The sequence below is a fragment of the Agelaius phoeniceus genome, chromosome 7 (genome assembly GCF_051311805.1).
Source record: "Agelaius phoeniceus isolate bAgePho1 chromosome 7, bAgePho1.hap1, whole genome shotgun sequence".
Classification (NCBI taxonomy): Eukaryota; Metazoa; Chordata; class Aves; order Passeriformes; family Icteridae; genus Agelaius; species Agelaius phoeniceus.
This window is the reverse complement of record NC_135271.1, coordinates 17,105,991-17,127,914: the sequence shown is the minus strand read 5'-3', so window position 1 is coordinate 17,127,914 and position 21,924 is coordinate 17,105,991. Positions and strand designations below refer to the sequence as shown.

The 21,924-nt window shown below is 42.7% G+C and overlaps 1 protein-coding gene across 1 annotated transcript in view; it reads left to right on the top strand.

Moving 5' to 3' along the window:
* The window catches only part of CPS1 (carbamoyl-phosphate synthase 1), a 91,844-nt gene that overhangs the window by 50,156 nt on the left and 19,764 nt on the right, over window positions 1–21,924 (top strand). Inside the window, exons 22-28 of the mRNA XM_054636161.2 lie at window positions 4,724–4,865; window positions 6,694–6,759; window positions 7,318–7,381; window positions 10,598–10,779; window positions 17,254–17,448; window positions 18,018–18,085; window positions 20,745–20,820. Coding sequence (XP_054492136.2) covers window positions 4,724–4,865; window positions 6,694–6,759; window positions 7,318–7,381; window positions 10,598–10,779; window positions 17,254–17,448; window positions 18,018–18,085; window positions 20,745–20,820 — 793 coding nt within the window. The remainder of the gene's footprint in view (window positions 1–4,723; window positions 4,866–6,693; window positions 6,760–7,317; window positions 7,382–10,597; window positions 10,780–17,253; window positions 17,449–18,017; window positions 18,086–20,744; window positions 20,821–21,924) is intronic.

Sequence of the window (21,924 nt, the reverse complement as noted above, 5' to 3'; positions counted from 1 at the left end):
AGGCTCATGTTACTTAAATCAAGATGTCCACAATGAGATTTATTAGCTCAGGGACCAGGATGTTAAAGGTGCAGAGAGCTGGAGTGACAATTGCTCTGTGAGTGAGATTTGTTGGTTTGCAGCTCCTGCTTCCTTAAACACTCCTTTGACATCTTTTTGTAAGCCATCTCATGAGTTTTGTAGGAGGGGAAAACTGGTAACAATCTGTCTCCTTAAGAAGAGAAGCAGGGAGAGAATTTATATTGTGATCTCATTATTTTAATTGTAACATGTTCAAAATCTTGTAAAACATGAGAAGTAATCAAGGAAACCACTAGGATCCTTGAAGCAGAGCAGGACAGTGAGGAAATGAGAAAGAATATGCTTTTGTACATAACTCAGCCTGAAATTCAGCAGGTTTTTGAAACCTTCAGGCCTATGACTACTGAGAAAGGAAGAGCTCTCTCAGGACTGGGTATGATGCACTTTGGTCTGCTCTGCTTGCTATGGCAAAATTGGGCTTAAAGTGTAGTCTGGGCTTAAATCACTTCAAATTTGGGAGGAGCTGAGTGCAAGACCTGTGGGCTGAGCTGCTCACCTTTGCAGCTCCTCTGTGCATATCCAAGCCACATTTGTAGCTCCTGAGATGAGGCAGGGAGGAGCCTGTGAGCTTACAGGGCTCATGGTTAACTGGGACACAGCTCACAGAAGTCATACCCCAAATGCTCCCAGCTCAGGCTGTGGCTCTCAGCTCACAAAATATTCCTTATCCTTTTGATCCATACCCATTTACATGGGCCTAAATAACGTGTGGATGGGCATAAACTTGACAATATACCTGAAAAGACTTAGAGGCTGATTTGGGAGACAAAAAGAGTGTTTCTTCTGCTGGCATCTTTATTAGTGGGTCAGGTGAAAGCTGGTCAAGTGGAAGAGAGGGCTCTGCTGAAGTGAGCAGGGTCTCCTGACAATTTCAGTGCTGTCATTGTTCCTCCAGTCAGTTAATAGATTTCTCCAGGTTCTCTGTGCCAGGTGAAAATTTCCTCATTAAGCAGAATTTATTCCATTTTCTCTTATTGTTTGTTGTCAAAGAAGTGAGTGGATGGAATTCCAAAGATGACAGGGTGGAATTTTCAATTAAAAGCAACTACAAATCAACGCTGGAGGCTGAAACAGTCACAAGCAAGGTTGGGGAAAAGCTTATTTTGTTTATAAACTGTAAAATGAGCAGAGGCCTACAGCTTTCTGAGGAGGTGAACAACCATTTAATAATCATGGCAATGCACAAAAGTCTAATTGTCTGGATTTGAAGCTCTAAAACTCCTGTCTGTTATTTTGTAAAGGCAAATGTTAGGAAGAGGAGCATTATAGAAGTCTGAAATCACGGTCACTTTGTCTTCCCTCATTTCAGAATTGATTCTAAGCCTGTGAGGGGGTTTAATCTTTGGAAGACTTTTTGCTCTGTGTAGGAAAAGGGAGTGATGCTCCAGGGCAAAGTGGGAGGTAGTGATGTAAGACTGGGTCATGTGATTTGGTGTATCCAGGACTGAGAATTTTTGTCTTGTCTTTTAGTGCTGGATTTCTGGTGAGCTTGAAGGGTTATTTGCTGTCCAATATTCAAAGAGATCAGCCTGATTCTGCTCTTGCTGGCTTTAGTGTCTCTACCTTGTCTAAAGGGCTGTCTCTGAGCAAAGGGGGAATTGCTCCTTAAAAATTGTCACCCCTTAACCTCTGCATGTCTGTTTTGCTATCTGCAAGATAAGCATAACCCTACCATAGTGTTTGCATGTTTCTTTATATTATTTCCATGAAAGTTGAGACAGAAATGCTAAAAATTACCATGATTAGTAAATGGAAGTTATTCAGTTATGAAAATGTGTGTCCAGCACATGTAGAGAGGCAGCCTGATTTCCATAGCAGTGCTGAGGATTTGCAATTCTCTGATTCAGTTCCCATTAAACATGATTGACCAATTCTGCTGGTTTCTTCTATCATGCTTTAGGAGCAGCAGAAGAAAAAGCACATGGAAAAAATGCATGGTTCCATTTCCCCTCTAGGAACTTGTCTTTTCTCTTTTGCATGCTAGTTTTCCTGTAAAAAACTAGTTACCTTTCTGCATGGATTAGTGAGTGGCCTAACCTAATTTAAGCTGCTAGCCCAAGGCAAATGAATCACGGTGCAAAATAATCACTGCTTTTGTTCTACCCTCCCAGCTGGGAGGGAGGGTGACAGTGAATGATATTCTTATAATGAGATACAAGAAATGGAATGAAAACAAGCTGCAAATGAAGGCAATTTGCTGTCTCTGACAGTAATCAAATGACAGCCAGCTATGTGTGTTCCTGAGGCAGAAGGGAGGGAGGGCAAAGGAGTAAACTGCTCAGAAAGAGGCTCATTTTCTTGGGGTCATCAGGTCTACTCACTCATTCTAAGGAGGCTGGGTCCTTAATAGCCAGTGACTGCTAGCATCAGTTTTGACAGAGAATTGGTGGAGTTTGCTGTGTTTGCTTCTGTAAAAGGCACATCTGTGCCCTCAGTTCTGGTGTTCATGATTTGTGCAGGAAGTTCTGCCTCTGAGCTGAGATCAGCAAGCAGAATGGGCTGAGGAGAAGTGGAGTAGTTTCTGGTAGAAGTATTGGAGCATGGAAACTGTTTTTAATACAGTGGGGTGCCACAAAGTGGATTTCACTTTGGGCAATCCAAACCTGGGAAGCTCAGCCTGCTGGATTAGGCAGGACTTTTTCACTGAATCATAGAATGGTTTGGGTTGAAAGAGATCTTAAAGCTCATCTCATTCCACCCTCTGCCATGGGCAGGGACACTTCCCACCTGCCCAGGTTGCTCTGAGCCCCATCCATCCTTCTCTTGAACACTTCCAGGAACAGGGCAGCCACAATTTCCCTTCTGACCCTAAGGAAGAGGAGGCTTTGCTGGGGTAAGAACAGTGATGTGGTGCAGGTTGTAGAGGAGATCCAGGGTGCAGATGGTGCTCTTGCCTGGAGTCCCCTGAGGGCAGAGCAAGCTGTTTGTGGGGCTAAGCTGGGCACTGTGTAGAGGAGAGGAATTACTGTGAATGCTTCTTTCCTGCAAATGTTCACCAGCTTTCCCTTTCTCCTGTGCTGGTTGCAGGAAGGTGGAGTGCTCTCTTTGCATACTCCAGGGCAAGGAGAGAGGTGGCATTGGGAAAATGGACAAATCCTATCCATCCAGGGATCTGAACCCAAGAGTTTCTGGTTCCCAGTGCTGCTCTCAGAACAGCTGGTTTGACACTTGTGTGACTCTCTTCTGTTTCACACTAGCCTGACTTTACTGAGGGAAGCAGAGCTGCTCCATGCCTAAGCCAGAGTGGAAAATCCAGTCCAATGACTTTTTTTCATGCTTCAGCTTCCTGACATGTTCCAATAAAATGGTCTTACCAGTCTTCTCCCACACAAATAAAATAATGGTATTTATTTTAAAATACTGTCGAGCAAAGGACATCATTCAAAAACTCTGATTTAGGAAAATTGCTTGTTTGTTAATCATTCCATTTTCCTTATTCAGAACTTACTTGCTTGTAAGATATTGATTTATTGGGCAGGCAAGAATGCTCTTGTCATGAAGGTGTAAAAAGTAGTACTGATAAAAATACAGGGTTTTTTATGTTTTTGCAAAAGCTAAGCTTAGAAAAGGTAGCTTAGAAAGAGAGGGAGGCAGAAACTATAAGGGTGGAGTCAAAACAAAGTGGGATGAAGAGTAGAAGAGAAAAGAGTAGAGTAAATGAAGAGGGAATGGAGAAGATGAAAAAAAAATGAAGAGCAAAATGGACAGGTAAATGTTGATTTCAGAAATGGCAGGGGGAAGCAATGTGTTTCAAATAAACAGCAAAACCAGGACTTCTGAAAAGCAAAACCGTATGGAAGAACAAAAAGAACAAAAAAACCCAGAAATGTATGGAAGTATTGAGAGACCCTGGTTGTAAATATGAAATCAAAAAGGTACCCCTGCTTTACCTGGTCAATGCCCTCTCCATTTGCCTAATGCAAGAAGCAACACTAAGATATGGAAAAGGGTTTATTGAGACTGTTACAAGAAAAAAACCTACCTTGTGTGTGAGCATCCAAAGGGTATTTCTGCTGCCCATGTCTGAGGTGAGATGCTTTTTGGCCATTTCAGAAGGTAGGCACAACATCTTCAACAACAGAAAAAAAATTTGGGATAAATTGTGTTTCCCAGCTCAGCACCATGGTCACAGGGTCAGGGCACAGTTGTGCCTCTGAATGGCTCCATCCCATCCCAGAGCTTCAGGAATTTCATGCCTTTGAGTGGAGTGGGCAGCTGCAATGAGAGGCAGAAGGTGGAAGCACAAACATAATGATTGGTCCAGCCCAGTCTGGTCAGGCCTAGGTTTAAAATTTAGACTAAGAGGAGAGAGATATTATATGTATATATATGTGTATATACACATATGTGTATATATATGTAAGGGAGATATTAAGTTAAGGTTTGGGCACTGATTCCTGTCTCAAAAATGCAGGGAAAGTAAATGTTTTACTTCCTACTGCTTGCAGTCTGCCTGCAGACTTTACCACAGAGGTGTTTGTGTGGGGCACCAAGGGTAAAAAAGATGTTTTATGTTGGGTCTTCTTACTTTTCTTGCCTTCACATGCATGATCCTATGGCAACTTTATGCAGTGTAGAGACAAAAGCTGTTATGTATCTTCTAGTTATTGCTGTAAAGCCTCATTTTCTTATTTAATCCTAGCAAAACAATTCCAGAGGAGACACTGAGGAGAGCCAAGCAGATGGGGTTCTCTGACAAGCAGATTGGGAAGTGCCTGAGGCTGACTGAAGTCCAGTGCCGTGAGCTGAGGCTGAGGAAGGATATAGTGCCCTGGGTGAAACAGGTATGTGAGCAACATCACTGGCCCTGCTGGGGGCTTCCAAGAGTGCCAGGAGACCTCTCTGTCTTTAGAAACCCCTGATTCTGTTAACATCCTCAGGAGTTCAGGTGTTGATGTGAGGAGAGCACAGTTCACCCATGTAGCTGCTCCTTCTGCACTGCAGGCATCAGTGTAATGCCATGAACATTCCCAAGGAGACACTCAGAATATTCTTGTTCAAATTCTTTGTGGCTGAGGGGGAAATACATGTGGCTTCAGGAAAAGGCTGAAAATGCTGGCCCACCATGGCAGGACCATGGAGAGCATATCTCTGCTCTCTTGGTAGTAAATTTTTACAGGCTAATACTTTATTTGAAGTGTGCTATTGTTATGGGTTCATTTGCTATTCATTGTGATAGCATGAGCCTAATGAGCTCATCTGGTATTCATGGCAGTGTCACTAGGTGCTGGCTGCTGCATTTAAGGTATGTTGGTATTGAACTGTCACCAGCTGGTTTTCTGTCCTTAAAGATGGTAAAAAAAACCAAACCCAAACTACTGAACGTTTCTGAAAGAGTTCATTTGTATCCTCAGGCCCAGTTCGAGGTGCCAAGTCTTTTTCTGTTCTCCAGCTGCTGTTTTTCTTCTGTGGCTCACCTGGCCACAGAAACTGCCTGGTCTTACACTGTGTTCTTTCTGCTGCATATGGCACTGCAGTGCTGGATTGATTTTTGTGCCAAGGTTCACTTAATAAGGTCATTCTACTTGTGCCTGCCTGTGTGCCTTCAAAGCATATGGAGCCATGAAGTACAAGTCACAGTATTAGCAACAGTAATGAGCAGCAGACACCTGGTGCTAATGATGTAAGGTCACATTCTCCATGATTCACAAGGCTTTGGACAGGCAGTGGGGATTCCTGGAACTGCTTGAAGTTTGGATAGATTTTTAAATGGTATAGCACATAAAAATTCATGTCAAGACTGCTTTCATATTTTTCCCTGTTCAGTATTCTCTGTAGAAATGTTTCAGATGTTCATTCAGGAAACTTCAGCGGTTGCTGGTGACCCAGATGGACTGGGTACCAAGTATAACATGCTATGAGTAGTTGACACAAATTGTTTGTGAACTGCCTCATGGGCAAAATATTCTTCTGGGCTCTCTTGTGGCTAATTACATAAGAAATTGTTGAAAAATATATATAAAAGGTGGCTTAAAATCACTCTTGTTTTGTGGACCATTTAATTAGTCTACATATACATTTAAAGTATACATATGCATATAAAGCGTGGTTTAAAATCACTCTTGCTTTGTGTACCATTTAATTATCAGAGCATGAGTTATATTGTAACATAAACACATAGTAATTGTGCTGCTGCTCCACAAGATTTCCAAGTGACATTGTGTGTGTGTTTGTGTGGGAGTCAGATGGGGTCAAGAGTAGTCTGAAGATTCCAGACAGTCTAGTTATAAAGGGCAGAAAACCTGGTGGAATCTTTGTAATCTGCTGGACAAACTAGAGAATGAGGGCCTTGGCACGCAGGGGAGAGTTCCTGGGCTGTGTAGGTGTTTCACCCAGGAGGTGCAGAGCTAAAACTGCAGCTTAGAAAGAGAAGGTAGAAGGTTGTGTTGAGTGAACTGTAGGGCTGGGGCAAGGCAAAGCACAGGCTGTGTTAACAGCACAGGACAGTTCAGGTCAACTCCTTTTGAGAAAAGATATGATGGGAAAATAATACTAGGAGTGAAACAGCAGTAGGAAGGGAAAGAGGCAAAAGAAAAGGACCCAAAAATCTGCATTTAGGAAAGAAAGATCTTGCACTGGCCAAGTCACAATCCCCCTTTGTTTCCTGTACAGATTGACACCCTGGCAGCAGAGTACCCAGCAGTGACTAATTACCTCTATGTCACCTACAATGGGCAGGTAGGCACCCTCAGAAACAACAGCCTCATTGCTGTCTGCTCTGATCTTCTTTCCCTATTCCATGTTATTTCTGGAAATCTTGCAGATGCCTTGGTCTCCATAGCAATTCTTTTGGATGGTTTTACATAAAATCCCCTTCCAGCAGGCCTGGAACTTTCTCTGGCTCCAATCCTGATCCAGTGCATTTACTGTTAATGCCACTGTGTTGTTAAGAGCCTGTTATTTATCACCTGTACATGCACAGGTAGGTGCTGGGAATGCAGAAGTCCTATTTCCCTCATCTTATCCTAACATTATTTTTATATGAAGCTTCTCAGGTCTTTAGGCAGCTTCAATACCCATATTAGAGGTGCTGTTTGTCTTCTTGCCTGGGTGCAGCACTACTAATTCCAGGAGAGATGCACTTGATTTACACTGCAGTAAGCAAGATGAGACTGGAGCCCTGAAGGATCAGATTGCTGGATTTGGGCTGAACACCAGAAACTGTTTATTCTGAAAAGCACAGAGTTAGGTGCTGTGGAGTACAGATCCTAATGACTCTCTTGTCTCCCTCCCCAGGAACATGATGTAAAATTTGATGACTGTGGAGTGATGGTGTTGGGCTGTGGACCATACCACATAGGTAAATCTTCCTTACAACTCCTCTGTTCTCCTTGTCCCCTCAAGCCTTCTTCAGATATTCTTGTGGTTCCTTTGTTCCTCTTTTCATATGGTGAAAAAAACCTCCAGAGCACAGTGCACAGGACAGCAATTCCTAACAGAAGGTTTGTATTTTATACTTGGAGATTTCATTTCACACCCTGAAAAAAGCAGGAGAATTTTATTACTTTTCACTTGGTACTTAGTTGTGATTTCCACAAAATTTTACAGAATTTTTTAAATCTCACTTTTTCACATGTTGAGGTCTTGAGAAGCTCATACCTTGTATAGAAGCTTGTTGCTCCCAAACCTATCTTATATGTTTACTGCCAGCTCATGATGATATTGTCACTATGCATTTTACAGCTGTAAGTGTAGGTGACTCTGAAAATATTTTGATATCTTCAGCTGCTTTTGTGTGAGCAATTCTCTGTATGTTGTTTTTTCTTCCAACCCACTCAGATCATTATACAGAGTAACAGTTTCCTCATGGCTGTGAGTATTGGGTAGACAGACTCCTGAATTCTCTATGTGATGACTTTCACTTTTTCTTTCCATGGATCTCTCCAAATAGCTTGCAATTATTGACAAGGAAAAATTGCTTGTTATTCAGAAATATTTCTGCTCTGCATCTCCCAGAACTGGTGATGGGTTATGAAAGCTGGAATTGAAAACTCCATCCATTTGCTTGGCTTGGATTGGAGAGGTCACATGCTGCACTCCTGTTGCTGTTTGTAGGACTTGTCTTTTTGAACTCCTTTTCCAGCATGAATGTTGAGATGACTGAAATCAGGAGCAACACTCCATGATTAGGCTTATTTTTTGTGAATGATTCTGCTGTTCAGCAGGCTGGGTGGCATGGCTACAAAAAAATGAAAAGGATGGCAGTGGTATTTCACAAGTTGATAGAATGTATGTGAATACATTTTGCACTGCTCACCTCAAGCTCCTCATTGCTTAGAATAGACATACAGGTCTGTTCTTGGTCTCATCTGCTCTGCAGCTTTGATTAGATCCATCAAGACCATCTTTGGAAGAAGTTGTAGCTAAATAAAAACTGCTAGAGGAAACCATTACTTGTAGCTGTAAAATATTTCCTAGATGCAATAGCCAAGTTGTTTTTTTGGATTTTTTTCACTTTTTTTTTCCTTTGAAGGCAAGTAAGTGTGGCAGTGTTCACAGGGGTCCCAGGATGAGGGAAGAGATGAGAATCTTGACTCCATGTTTCAGAAGGCTGATTTATTATTTTATGATATATATTATATTAAAAGAAGATGATATATTAAAACTATAATAAAAGAGTAGAAGAAAGGATTTCATCAGAAGGCTTGAAAGGAATAGAAAGGAATGGAATAACAAAAGCTTGTGACTCTCAGAGAGTCCGAGATAGCTGGACTGTGATTGGCCATTAATTAGAAACAACCAACATGGACCAATCACAGATCCACCTGTTGCATTCCACAGCAGCAGATAATCATTGCTTTTCTTTTTCTCTGAGGCTTCTCAGCTTCTCAGGAGAAAAATCCTGGCAAAAGGATTTTTCATAAAATATCATGGTGACAAGTAAACAGTGTGCTTTTCCTTTATGCCTTCAGTATTGTAATCAGAATTCAGTGGGATCAACTCAATGTTCTCTTCCAGGTTAGAAGAGGCTAAATTATTTGGAATGCAGGTATTGATGGAGCAGTTGTGTCCTGAGGAGCAGTGTCTGGTTATGTTACAGCAGTCATTACTAGTATTACTATTTATTTTCTGTCTCCCTTCTTCCCATGTTTGGGTATGATCATTACTGGCTGTGCCTGGAATACACTTAACAGCTGTTCAGCTCTTTTCCCAGGTTGTCTCTGAAGCAGTCAGATGAGGGCTCCAGATGACCATTGTGTTCCTCAGCTGAGGTTTCTTATACCTATAAAAATACCTGTGTAATGGAAGTGGAATACAAAATCTGAATGAGCATCTGGTGTCCTGTCTTGGAAACATCCAGGTTCAGATTTGATTTTCCTCTTTTTTCTGTGGAGTTTAACTGAAGGCATGTTTTGAGGTTCTTGTTTGACTGAAGTGAGGAAACAACTCATGTGCCTGTCAGAGAGTGACCTGTGCCAGCCATCAGTTTGTGACTAGGTGGTGGGGGCAGCAATTAAGCACAGACTGAATTTCTAACATATCTTGTCACACAATTAAATATAAAAGTAATATCAGTAGTTATCAATCATGTAATAAATGAATGCAGCACGATGAGGCCAAGGTTTTCTTGTAGACTGTAAGCACAACCATTTAATGATGTTCTTTATGCATCATTCTCTATTTGTGGTACCTGTTTTAGATGTTTGAGCACAGAAATGTGTGGGGTAGTAGCTGTTTGCACAAGTCTTGATTCAAGTGTTCCCTGGAGCCTGCAGCACTGCCCAAGTCCTGAGAGCTGCAGCTTGCCCAAGGCCAGGCACCAAGTCCTGGTGCTCACCCAGGCCCCCTCTGTGCCTCTTTCCTTTCAAGATGGTCACAGTGCCCACTCAGGGTTTGGGACAGTAGGATGGTCACAGACCATCTTTTCCTTTCAAGATGGTCACTCGGGGTTTGGGACAGTAGGATGTGCTTGTCCCACAGTGTTGCCACAGTCACTAGCCTTTAAAGCAAGATCCAGGGATCACAGAGTGGCTGTGGAAATGTTCTTCTTCTCATCTGCCTTACCTGGAGTCACTGTACAGGAATGTCAAACCCACTGAGATGTAATTCTTTTCTTGTTGGTTTAGCTCTTCTGGAAGGGTAAAAACCACCTCAGTCCTCTGTTCTTCACACATGCTTTGTGTTTCATGGAATAAGCAGTCCTGTGTTATAATAACAGGAGCTCAGTTTATCCCACTGGTCCCTTTATCATGGAGTGCATTGGTTGGGAAGCAGCAGTGATTGGATGGAAAGCAAGAGCACACTGAAGTGCTTTTAAGCACAGGATGACAGACATGTTGGAGAGGTCTGTCACTCCTGAGCAGCTGAGCCAACTTACCTGTTGTGCTTGGAGCTTCACGTTTTGTGGATGATTAATTTCCACGGGAGGACAATTACATTTCTGACTCTGAGCTGACAGGAGGCATTGCTGGCTTATTTTTTTTTTTCTTCTTTAAGCTGGAGTGCTGAGGATATCTATTTATGTTTTCTTCTCTGCATCCTTCTTTTCCTTGCCCCCTTTTCTGTCTCCTGGCAGGCAGCAGTGTGGAGTTTGATTGGTGTGCTGTCTCCAGTATCCGCACGCTGCGTCAGCTTGGCAACAAGACCGTGGTCGTGAATTGCAACCCAGAGACAGTGAGCACGGATTTTGATGAGTGTGACAGACTGTACTTTGAGGAGTTGTCACTGGAAAGGATCCTGGACATCTACCAAAATGAGGTAAAGAAAAGCAGAAGCACTATAAAAAGCCATGAAGCAACCCAAACTTTTCAAAATTCCTGTCACTAGCTTGCGAAGCAGCTGGGGGTGAGGGAAGAGAGCAAAAGCTGTTTGCTTTGGATCCCAGTGTTGCATTTTACACATCACTGATGCTCCTAGCAGGCTGCTCAATAAAGAATGCCAAATAAATATGAAATTATTTTGCAAGATGCCATATTGTGCAATATTTACAAGCAGGCTTAATTTGCTGCACAGACATTTATCGCACAAACTGTTCTGCCCTTGCACTGCTGTGCCTTAGCAGTTAAGCACACCCTTGATTTGAAGCACAAGTCCTCCACCTGGAGCAGTTGAGGGAGTTCTGTGCATCACACCAATGTGGGCTCAAGAGTTTGTAGGCTTGGCTTTGCAGTGCAGTTGGCAAGTGGATGTGGTCCAGAATACAGGCAGGCAGACCAGGGAGGGGCATTGGAATTGCCATCAAACCAGAAAATGTTCCAGCTCTTGATCTGGACTTTGCACTGGTCTTTTAGCAATTTTCAAGTGTTCAAAAATGCTGATCTAAGAGATGGAGTATTGTATTTGCAGGGAAGCCCTGATGAAGGCAGGACTGATGCATCTGACTCCATGTTCTCAGAAGGCTAATTTATTACTTTATAATACTATATTATATTAAAGAATACTTTACTATACTAAAGAATACAGAAAAGATACTTACAGAATGCTAAAAAGATAATAATGAAAACTCTCTCCAGAGTCCCAACACAGCTTGGCACTGACTGGCCAATGAGTGAAAACAACTCACACCAGAATGCAATGAAAGAATCACCTGTGGGTAAACAATCTCCAAACACATTCCACATGAGCACAACACAGGAGAAGCAAATGAGATAAGAATTGTTTTCCTTTTCTCTGAGGCCTCTCAGCTTCCCAGGAGAACAATCCTGGGCGAAAGAATTTTTTCAGAGAATGTGAATGCCACAATGGAGGAGAGTCCCAGACATATTTGATGATGTGGGGTGTATAATGTAAACAGTTGGCCCCAATATTGAAAATGTTGATTTCTAGCAGATAACACAGTCATCTTGGATTTGTTGCTGAGGCTTTTAAAGGTGCTTTCAGGAACTTCATCTACACTGAAATTCAGCATGAGTTGGCCATGTAACTTGCTGAAGCAACTTTGCAGAACTTGCTGAAGAACTTTCCAGAAATGTCTGGAATCTTCTCTAGATCATCTTAAACTTGTGATTTTTCTTGACTCTTTTTCCTGGTGTATGAGGATCTGAGCTCATCTCCTTTGTGAATGGGTGCAAATTTCTAAAATGGTTTTACAATCTGGCCATGTTTTGATCATTCCCAGGTTTGGAACCAGGCCAAAGAATAGCAGAAATTAAGTTCCAGTCTCTAGGCTCTGTTCTTCAGCCATTTGCAAAATACTTTCTATGACCATTTTTAGATTGCATGTTCATACTTTCCTGTTTGTACACGTTGTTTTAAATTTTTGTAAAAACAGAGACTGCTACAGGAAAATATAGATTTTTCAAGAGGCCAAAGAGTCTGGTGGCTCTCTGGACTCCTAAAGGCTGATTTTTGGATGCTTTAGGATTTTCCATGAGGCTCTGAACTCTTGTTTACTTAACAGAACTGAACTTCTGAGCAGGGGCATGGAGGAAACTGGTGTGACAGTTTGTCAGACAAATAACACTGATGAAATACAACATCTAATTACTTCAGGATCAAAGAGAAGGTAGAGATAGGTGATGAGGGAGCTCATTTCCACATGGAGTGCTAGTAATTAGCAGGTTGGGTAAGAAAAATATGTGCAAAGAATACTGAATACATATTGAAACTTGCATTATCCTGCTTGTCAGAGCAAGGCTTGGCCAGTTTGATGGGGGGCAATGCAGATCTCCAGGTCTAATAACAGCAGCATCATCCTGTCATACCCAGGGTTTGCAGAGGACTTTGCTACTCTGGTGTGGGTGTCAAAACAACCAACTTGATATTTGTGCTGGAGGTGTGAAAGCCATCAGAGTCTGAGCCTAAACATCCAAAATCAGTGTTGTTCTGTCTAATAATTCCAAAGGTGGATAGGAAATACAAATAGTAAAACCACTTTTCTTCAGCAGTAACATAAGGTAATGGTATGATTATGCCTAATTTGCAAGTAGGGAGACTGAGGAGTAGATAGGCCTGCACAGAGTAATGCAAAAGAACCTGGGCAGAGCTGGGGACAGAGCCCAAACCTCCAGCAAGTGTAGTCTAAGATACATTATTTGTTATATGTCATTTCTTTAGAAAAATGAATAAGCCAAATGCTAATGTGCTGTTAAGAGAATACTTCCTCAGGCAAATGCAGTTGGAATTCAGCCCCTGGGGAAAAGATCAAATTAAAAATGAATCAGATTCTGAGATCCTTCACCAATCCTGTAGGTAGCCATCTCTCCCATCTTCACATACAGAGTATGAACAGTGTCATGATTTCAGACTGTTCTTTTAACCTCTCCTGGTCATTGCCTCCTCTGGTGTTCCAATGGACAATGAACTGTTGGAAATGACTGAAAAGTCATGGATCATTGGCAAACTGCATCTAAAACCATCAGCAAACAGTGGACACAGCCCTGAGCCCTTTGTAGAGATGATTTTCAGCTCCCTAATTCTGTTAGGATTAGCAGCAGAGCTTGTACAGCTGTTAAGCCCAAGTGATTAGGTGCACTGATTTGTCCCTGCTTTTCTGATCAGATAAATTAGGCTGCTTCAAGGAGAGAGTTTACCAACAGCACTGAGACAGCTGCAAGCTGCCCACCAAGAAATGCTCACAGCTCCACACAGCCCTCTCCCAGGGATGTGCTCAGCTGTCCCCCCTCTTTCTCTTCCTTGTGTCCTCTTTAACCTCCAGGTGACATTCCAGCTGCAGTGACTCGCCAGTCTGAGCTCTGCATAACAGAGCTGTTCATTGGAGGAAAGTTTAATTTACTGCAAGTATGCAGAGTTAGGTGGTAGTCTGTGAGGACAATAATTTAAAAAAATAAATAAAATTCCTTCCCTCAGATTTATTGGCTTTTTGTTTCCAGAGAAGATGTTCCCTTTTTATTTTAATATCTATCTGCTTGAGGGCCTCTACTGATTCTTTTTTCTGTTTTGGAGATTATTCTGAAACAATTCATAAAAGTAAAGGAGGCTCCTAGGTACAATTTTAATGGTCTAATTTGTTTTCAAACTCAGGGAAAAAGAAACCCCAGCTCTATTACTAATGACATAACAGCAAGGTAGTAATAAAAAGAGTGATTTTTGTTATAAAGGAGAAAATAATTCTCTCTAGGCTTCTCTCACTAGATTATGTATTGCGTGTATTTTAACGATATCTCATGGCAAGGATGTTATTAATTTTCTTTATAATTAAAATATGGCTGATGACAAAGTGATAAGCAGTGGAGTCCCTTTCTGCCTGCCCACATTTCTCAGTGGAGCAGTCGTGTTCCCTGTCAGGACAGTGGTTGCTCTTTGGGTGGGAACATGCTTTGGGAAACAGCAGCAGAATTTTAAAGTAAAGAATAAGCAGCATCTAGATTCAATTTATGGTTCTCCTTGAGTAAAAATGAGTATATGATTCTTTGCTATCTGCTTGAAAAAGGAATCTCCTGTGTCTCCTTAGGGCTAAAGTCCCTAATTCTATCCCAACTTTGATGTAGGCAGTATTTGCATTTTAGATGTGCAGTAACTAGAATTGTTTTAAAGGCAGAAATGAGCAGCAGCTGAGGAGAAGCTGTTAGCTGGGACACTTCACATTTCACATATGTCAAGAATAGATTAAGCTGTTGGTTGACCTTGGAAGCAAAGCTACTTTGACTTGTTACCCTCCTTCCAAGCTGCAAGGAGGGGTTTGCTTATTCACACTCTGGTTCTTATCCTTGTGGGATTACTCTGGGACTTGAGGGAGTTACTCTGGTTTGGATGGGTCTGGAAGCACTAAGGCATGGATTTCTCTTCCAAGCTGGACGTGGTGAGCTCTGATGTCATGAGACAACTGCTTTTGGGCACAAAACAGCCCCTGTCCTTTTTCACTGCCTGTCCTAAGCTCTTTCACGTGGTTGCTGTTGGCCAGCAGCATCATGGCATCCCATCAGTGACTGCATAGGAAAAGGGGAAAAAAAAGAAAAGAAAAAAAATAATCATCTTATGCTGTGTATTAGCCTGCTGAGCAAATAACCTTGGGCTAGTAAGTGCTGCTTAAATGCCAGCCTGTTGGATCTTTATTATGGCAGGAAATTGTCACATCAAAGCTGAGTGGGGACTGTACTATCATTTACCATCTATTTTTGCCCAGTCACTTATAGTCCATTCTGCTCTCAGTTTACAGTTTTGCCACTCCAAATCCCTTTAAATCCCTGAAGGAATGCCTCTTCCAGGAAGGCCAGTGAAGCTGACCTGCTTCAGGAAAAACACACTTGTTAATTAAAAGAACACTGTTCCTCTATCTTTTAGTGCCAAACCATGGATCACTTGCTTTATGTTTCTCATTTGTTAGAAGTAAAGGGTAAAACTTCTAAGTTTTTGTTAGGGTAAAACTGTAAAACACATTTGGTTCAAAAGAGTACTTCACTGGAGCTATTCTGTGGGCCAGATTGTCCTTTGGGCAAAGTTTCACCATCTTTAATTTGAAAGTAATGTGCTCTTTGTTGTAGGTACTCTAAGGCCTGTTCTTCTACTGAAAATTTTCACACCTGACTAGATTCTGCTTGAAAGCATTAGGGATTCTATGTAAAAAGAAAAAGAAGCCCATATTTGCACCTGTGGAAAGGTGTGTGTTAGCAAGCAAGATCACCTGTCTCTTGTTATTTACTGTTTATTATTTTCTCACTTAAAATGCAAAGCTGCCCAGTGACAGACATGAAATGCTCCACTGTGGCTGGAGGGTGCTGTGCCACCTGTTCTGCCCCTTCTACCTCTGGAATTGGAGTGTTTACAAATAACCTGTGTGGAAATGAACACCCAGGACAGTTTGCTGAAATACTTGCTACTATCCAGGGCACTGCCAGAAATGAGAAGCTAGTCAGGAATAAGGAACTTTAATTAGAACAAAGGGCTAAGTGTATCCATAGCTTTGCAGACTGTATGAAGAGTTGGGCTCTGATTTATGCTCTGCTTAGCTTTGTTACACTCCTTAAAGACTGGCTTCTGGGGCTAGCAAAGGTGCTTTGCTTATTGAGTAGCAGTGCTGGCAAGAAAAATATCCAATAATTCCAGTTGTTTCCCATTGCCTCTCTGCTGGAGGTTACTGCCTTGCATCTCTGGAGTAAAAAAGATTTTGCATGAATGTCTGCTCCTCTGGAAATCTCTGACCGTGAGCATGGAAGAGGCTGTTTTTTCCAAGAGCTAGACTGAAAAATAGAGACCTCAGCATCTTGTTTGTTTGTGCTGCTGGGTGCAAAGGCCACAGCAAGCAGGGAGGGTAGGCTCAGTTGTAGTGAGAATTTCCATGTCTACATGGGTAGGAGCACATGGGAAGGAAACCTGACCCCACAGGGCAGAGTGCTGGGGTTTGTTGGTGTGCAATGCATGTCCCTAGTGCAGTGCCCTTCCCCTGGAAAGCAAGGCAATGTGTGTCAGCTCAGTGCTTTGTCCCCACTGAAAAGCAGAAGCACCTAAACCTGACATGCAGACAGAGTAACAGCCTGTGGTTCAAGCAGGACTTAGGGAATCATGGGTTGATGGGAAAGCTGCAAATTTCTCTGGTTCTCTAGGGAATTTGACCTCCAGTTTTTGCTGGGTTTTGAGTGATATTGAGGAGGGAATTTCTGGTTTAGGGAGGATACACACTGCAAATCACACTTTGCTGCAGCCTGGGTGCCACTGGATCAGCACAATTATGATAAAATCATAGAATGACTTGAGTTGGAAGGGACCTTAAAGATCATCTTGTTCCACCTCCCTGCCGTGGGCAGGGCCACCTTCCACTATCCCAGGTTGCTCCAAGCCCTGTCCAGCCTGGCCTTGGGCACTTCCAGGGATGGGGCAGCCACAGCTGCTCTGGGCACCCTGTGCCAGGGCCTGCCCACCCTCAGAGTAAAGAATTTCTTCCTAACATCTAACCTAAATCTCTCCTCCTCCAGTTTAGAACCATTTATCCTTGTCCTATCACTATCTGTACATGTAAGAAGTTCCTCTCCTCTTTTTTAATAAATTCTCTTTAGGTTCTAGAAGGTCTTCCTGGAGCTTCTCTTCTCCTGCAATAAGGTCTGCAATAAGATCTTCCTGGAGCTTCTCTTCTCCAGCCTGAACAACCCCATGTCTCTCAGCCTGTCTTCACAGGAGAGGTGCTTCAGCTCTCTGATCATCTTTTTGGCCCTATGATCTGTCTTTGTTCACAGCAACCTGCAAAGGGACATAATCTAAATATTGGAATTTTGTTGTGGCACCTCTTCCTATTAAGATAACTCGCACATGACTGTGCTCCTTTCTGCCTTCCAACAGGGATGCAGTGGCTGCATTATTTCTGTAGGTGGGCAGATTCCCAACAACCTGGCAGTGCCACTGCACCAGAGTGGAGTGAAGATTCTTGGCACAGATCCTTTAAAGATTGACCAGGCAGAAGATCGTTCCGTGTTCTCAGCTGTCCTGGATGAGCTGCACGTGGCCCAGGCTCCCTGGAAGGCAGTCAGCACACTGGTAAGTTGGGATGTGCACCTGGGAAATGCTGAAGCAGCTGGGGGTTGGGATGTGCATCTGCTCATCTTGATACATTTCACAATTTTGAAGGCATTGGACTTCAATTGGGCAGTTTTTTACTGCCCTTGTTGAAGAACTTTTTGATCCCTGGAAAGTGATGCTGCAGCAGCACTGGCAGAGGATGGAAACTGGAAGGGAAATGTCTTTAAAGCACCTCAACAACCTGTGGTAAATACCCAGCAGAAGTTAGCACCACTGACAGGCTGGTCTAGGTATCCTGCTGGGCTTGAGGAGCAGGATAGAGATTGCAAAGGAATAGAGATGTGTTGGCATTGCTCTTTTTTCCCAGTGAAGCTCTGTGGACAAGGGAATTCTGAAGGTGCCAGCTCTGAAACCAGGGAGTTTCATTCAGTGTAATGTGTGTTAGATTCAGCACAGGCTGCAGCCTCCAGCTTCTTTCCCCTCATCTTTACTTTGCTAGTAAAGTGTAAATGCAGTTAGAATTGGAATTTTGGAATGACTTTAAAATATTTTCTTGTTCACAGCATGTTTTTCCTCCCTTTCTTTAGAGAGATGCAGTTGAATTTGCAAGGTCTGTGAGTTATCCCTGCTTGCTGAGGCCCTCCTATGTTCTGAGGTAAGGCTCAGCTGTCAGAGCTCAGCAATGTGGGGTATGAAGTCCAAAAACCTCTCTGAGACCAGGCAGAACAACTTCAGGGAATGTGTGGGAAACTCTGTGCTAGGTGTAAGTGGCATCAAGTTGCCCATGAGACACCTGCTCCAACCAATTAATAAAGCCAATGGAGCCCTGAAGTCCATCAGGCACAGATCAGAGGTAGAACATAATAATAAAAATCTCTGTTCAGCTATATTACCTTTTGCATATCTCAAGGCCAAAACCACAAACCATCTGGGATATTCTTTCAGGTTCCTGAGATTGTTACCTTTACAATTAAGTCAGAAGATTGTTTGCCACCAGGAAAAAGAGAAGGGAACCTGCTGAGGCTGTTTATTGAGATGGGCATCTGTTTTCAGAAAATGACAGTGCATCTTTTGAGCTCAGCTTCTTATTTGCCAAGCTTCTCTGCTTACAGGCATGTTTTATGTCCCTCCACTGTGGCAGCTGCTTCTCATTAAACAGACATTGTAGAGAGTCCCTCATTTCCAGCAGCCAGACACACTTTTTGAGGAGGTTACACCAGCACATGCACACAGCAAACTCACAAGTTCTGAATGATTGCTGTTCTCTGTGAGAAGTTTCTCCATAGCTGGGTGACTCAGCACAGAGAGCAGTTTGCTGGGCACAGTTTACAAGTGAAATAAATTGGAGACAGGATCCTTTTCATGTGAAAGACACACATATCAAAATGAAGCACTTAATATCAGTTTTCCGGGCTGGGGGACAAGCACATTTTTTATTTTAAAAGAAGAAAAGGAGAAGGGTTTCTTCAGCCCTGAAGGAAATATCCTTTTGAAGCAACTCCTGAGTGTGACTTTTCTATCTGGTATCTAAGACTTGCAGTAGGGTTTCAAGAGAGTTAGAAAACAGCTCTCCTGTCAGGAGTAAAGTTGAGTATAGTCAAGTATAAGGTAACAACTGCTCCTGATGTCATTCTGTAGATATTAAGGAACACTTCTTTTAGCCTGTTGTTTCCATCTGTATTAAAGCCATTATAGGCCCCTTCTGTGTTAAGTATTTGCTAATGTGTGTTAGTGCAGGGTAGGGGGACTCCAGGGAGAAAGATGAAACTGGAGGATGTAAAACTTGAGGAACAAGAGTGTGAAAAGTCCTAGCACAGCCTGGCCTCTGTCTGCAGAACAGCAGCAGTCCACAGCTAGATTTTTTCATTTTCTGAGCAGATATGACCTTTAATATTGGCCAGTTCCCTTGGAAAACTGAATGCCTTTCCCCACCAGTTAGGTACTGTGTACACCAGCTCACGTCCTCAGTGGTACTATTGACACAAGTTCATGGATTTATTGAACTCTATTGATTTACATCAGCCCAAGAGGTAAATATAATCACCTAGGTACCTGTGTCTATTTATCTTAGGATAAAGTGACTGATTTGTGGCATAGATCCTTCTTCCACTTTTCCCCCACAGCCTCTGTGGACTTGCCCAACAAAGCAAAGGGGAGGCTCAGCATCAATGGTAGAAATGGGAAAAAACTTTTTTTTAAATAAGATTCTTGTCTTTAAAAAGGACTTGAATCATACTCTGGACCCATGTTCTCCTAGATCCCCTTCTCTGATAATTCTGGCAGTTACAATGAAAGCAGCTTTTAGGTATCTGCTGTACTGTGCTCACTCCCTTAAAGAATGAGACATTAGGGGAGGAGCACAGTGAAATGGCCAGCAAGGAACAGCCTTGGATCTGGATTTACACTGTCACAACCACTGCCAGTGACCCATGCAAGCTTCACTTCATGTGTCCCTGAGGAGCAATTGGGCTGAAATCAGCCAACTGTGTTTGGCCTGAGCTCCTGGGGAAAGTCTGGGCCTTATTGGGGCTGGGTGGCTCAGGAGCCATCTCCCCAGCTTAGGGGCACCTTCAAGGGCTTGGCTCAGGAAGGGCATTTGGCAGCAGTGCTAAGGCTATGAAAACACAGTTCTTGCTTTATTTCTCCACTGTGCTTCTGGAGATCTCCTGTCTCCTCTGGGAAGGATAGTGGAGGGTAATTGGGTACCAACTTTGCCTCTCTGAGTCAAGAGCAAGGCAAGTGGCTGGAGTCAGGAGCTTCCTTGGCCAGTCTGCCATGCAGAGGTGGTTGGTAACCTTGTGAGCCCTGTGCCCTGGTGCCCCACACTGATCTCTCCCTAGAATTGACAAGGGAGGCTGACCTGGCTTCTCTTCTGTTGAGTTTGTGAGGTCCCCAGGATGAGATGAGAGAAGAGGAATCTGATTCCTTGCTCTAAGAAGGCTGATTTATTATTTTATGTACTTACATTATATTGAAGAATGCTATACTAAAACTATACTAAAGAAAGAGAAAGGATACATCAGAAGGCTTAACAAGAATGAATAATAAAAACTCGTGACTGACTCCTCAAAGTCCAACACAGCTGATGGTGATTGGTGATTAAGTAAAAACAATTCACATGAAACCAATCAAACATGCACCTGTTAGTAAACAATGTCCAGACCACATTCCAAAGCAGCAAACACAGGAGCAGCAATCAGATTATTATTATTTACATTTTTCTCTGAGACTTCTCAAGGTCCCAGGAAAAGAAATCCTGGCGAAGGGATTTTTCAGAAAATGTGACAGTGACTTCTTCTTTCCTAATCTCACAGTGGGTCTGCAATGAATGTTGTATTCACTGAAGACGAAATGAAGAAGTTCTTAGCAGAAGCTACCAGAGTCTCCCAGGTACCTCTTTGTGCTGCCAGTTCCTTTTGTGTTCCCCTTATTTGTTTCATCTCTACTGTGGTTTATCTCTTTGTTTCCTTTATTGTATTTATCACTCTTTCCCTTCCTTGCCTGGGGAGGAGACAGTTGGACTCCTCAGTTTGTTCCCTGACAGATAATATCAAAGATCCTTACTGACCCCACCAGGATGCCTGCATGGAGTAGGAAGAGCTGTTTTACCTGCATGTACATTTCTGACCAGTTAATTAAGTAAATGGATGTAGTCCTGTGAGCTGGGACCCTTCCAGGCTTGCCAGTGGCAGGTTATGCCAACCAGCATAGAAATGGCAGCATCTTTTGCTTACTTTTTCAATTGTTTTGCCTGGCTTCTTTGAACAACTAAATACTTCATCTTGGCATCTCTTCTGAAGGTTTTTTTCTTCTTCTTTTTTTTTTTTTTATTTAAATGGTCACTGTTCAGAACAGGGCTGTGACACCATAAATGCTGCTAAAAAAAAGTAGGTAAAAATAAATGAATCAAAGATGAATGAACTCTCTGAAAACACAACTGGCTGGGGAAGTCAGACATATTGCTGCTTTCTCAGGATTCTTAGGTGGTTAAAGCTTGAACAAGAATTAAACCATGAGGTCTTTAAGTGTATGAGGCAAATGGTGCAAGTTTAACTTTTCAGCAAGGAATGGTGGCATGAAAGGGAGATACCTTTCACAGTAATAATATCCTGAAGGATAGGTTGGTGTGGAGGCAAGGAGACCACTTATTACCATCTTGGACCAAGTTTTAGAGGGGTAATGCAGCTGTTACTTCTATCAGAAGGAATTCTTTCACTATTCTCAGAAGACTATGGGGTCATCCTGTGGTGATGTGCAGGTTCTTAGCAGAACCTGCTGAGAACCTCCCCAATGGGATTTTTGGGTCTCCCAAAATGCCAAACTTCCCTTTGTACTTCATCTGAAGCACTCTGCTTTGTGTTTACACTCATAGAAGCAGAGCAGGCAGCAGCCTTAAGCCCCACTCAGTGGGACACATCACTTTTTGGGTGCTGGGTGGCTTTGTGGTGGCCCTAGAGGAGGCTGTAGCCCACAAAAGACCCCATGTCAGCTTCA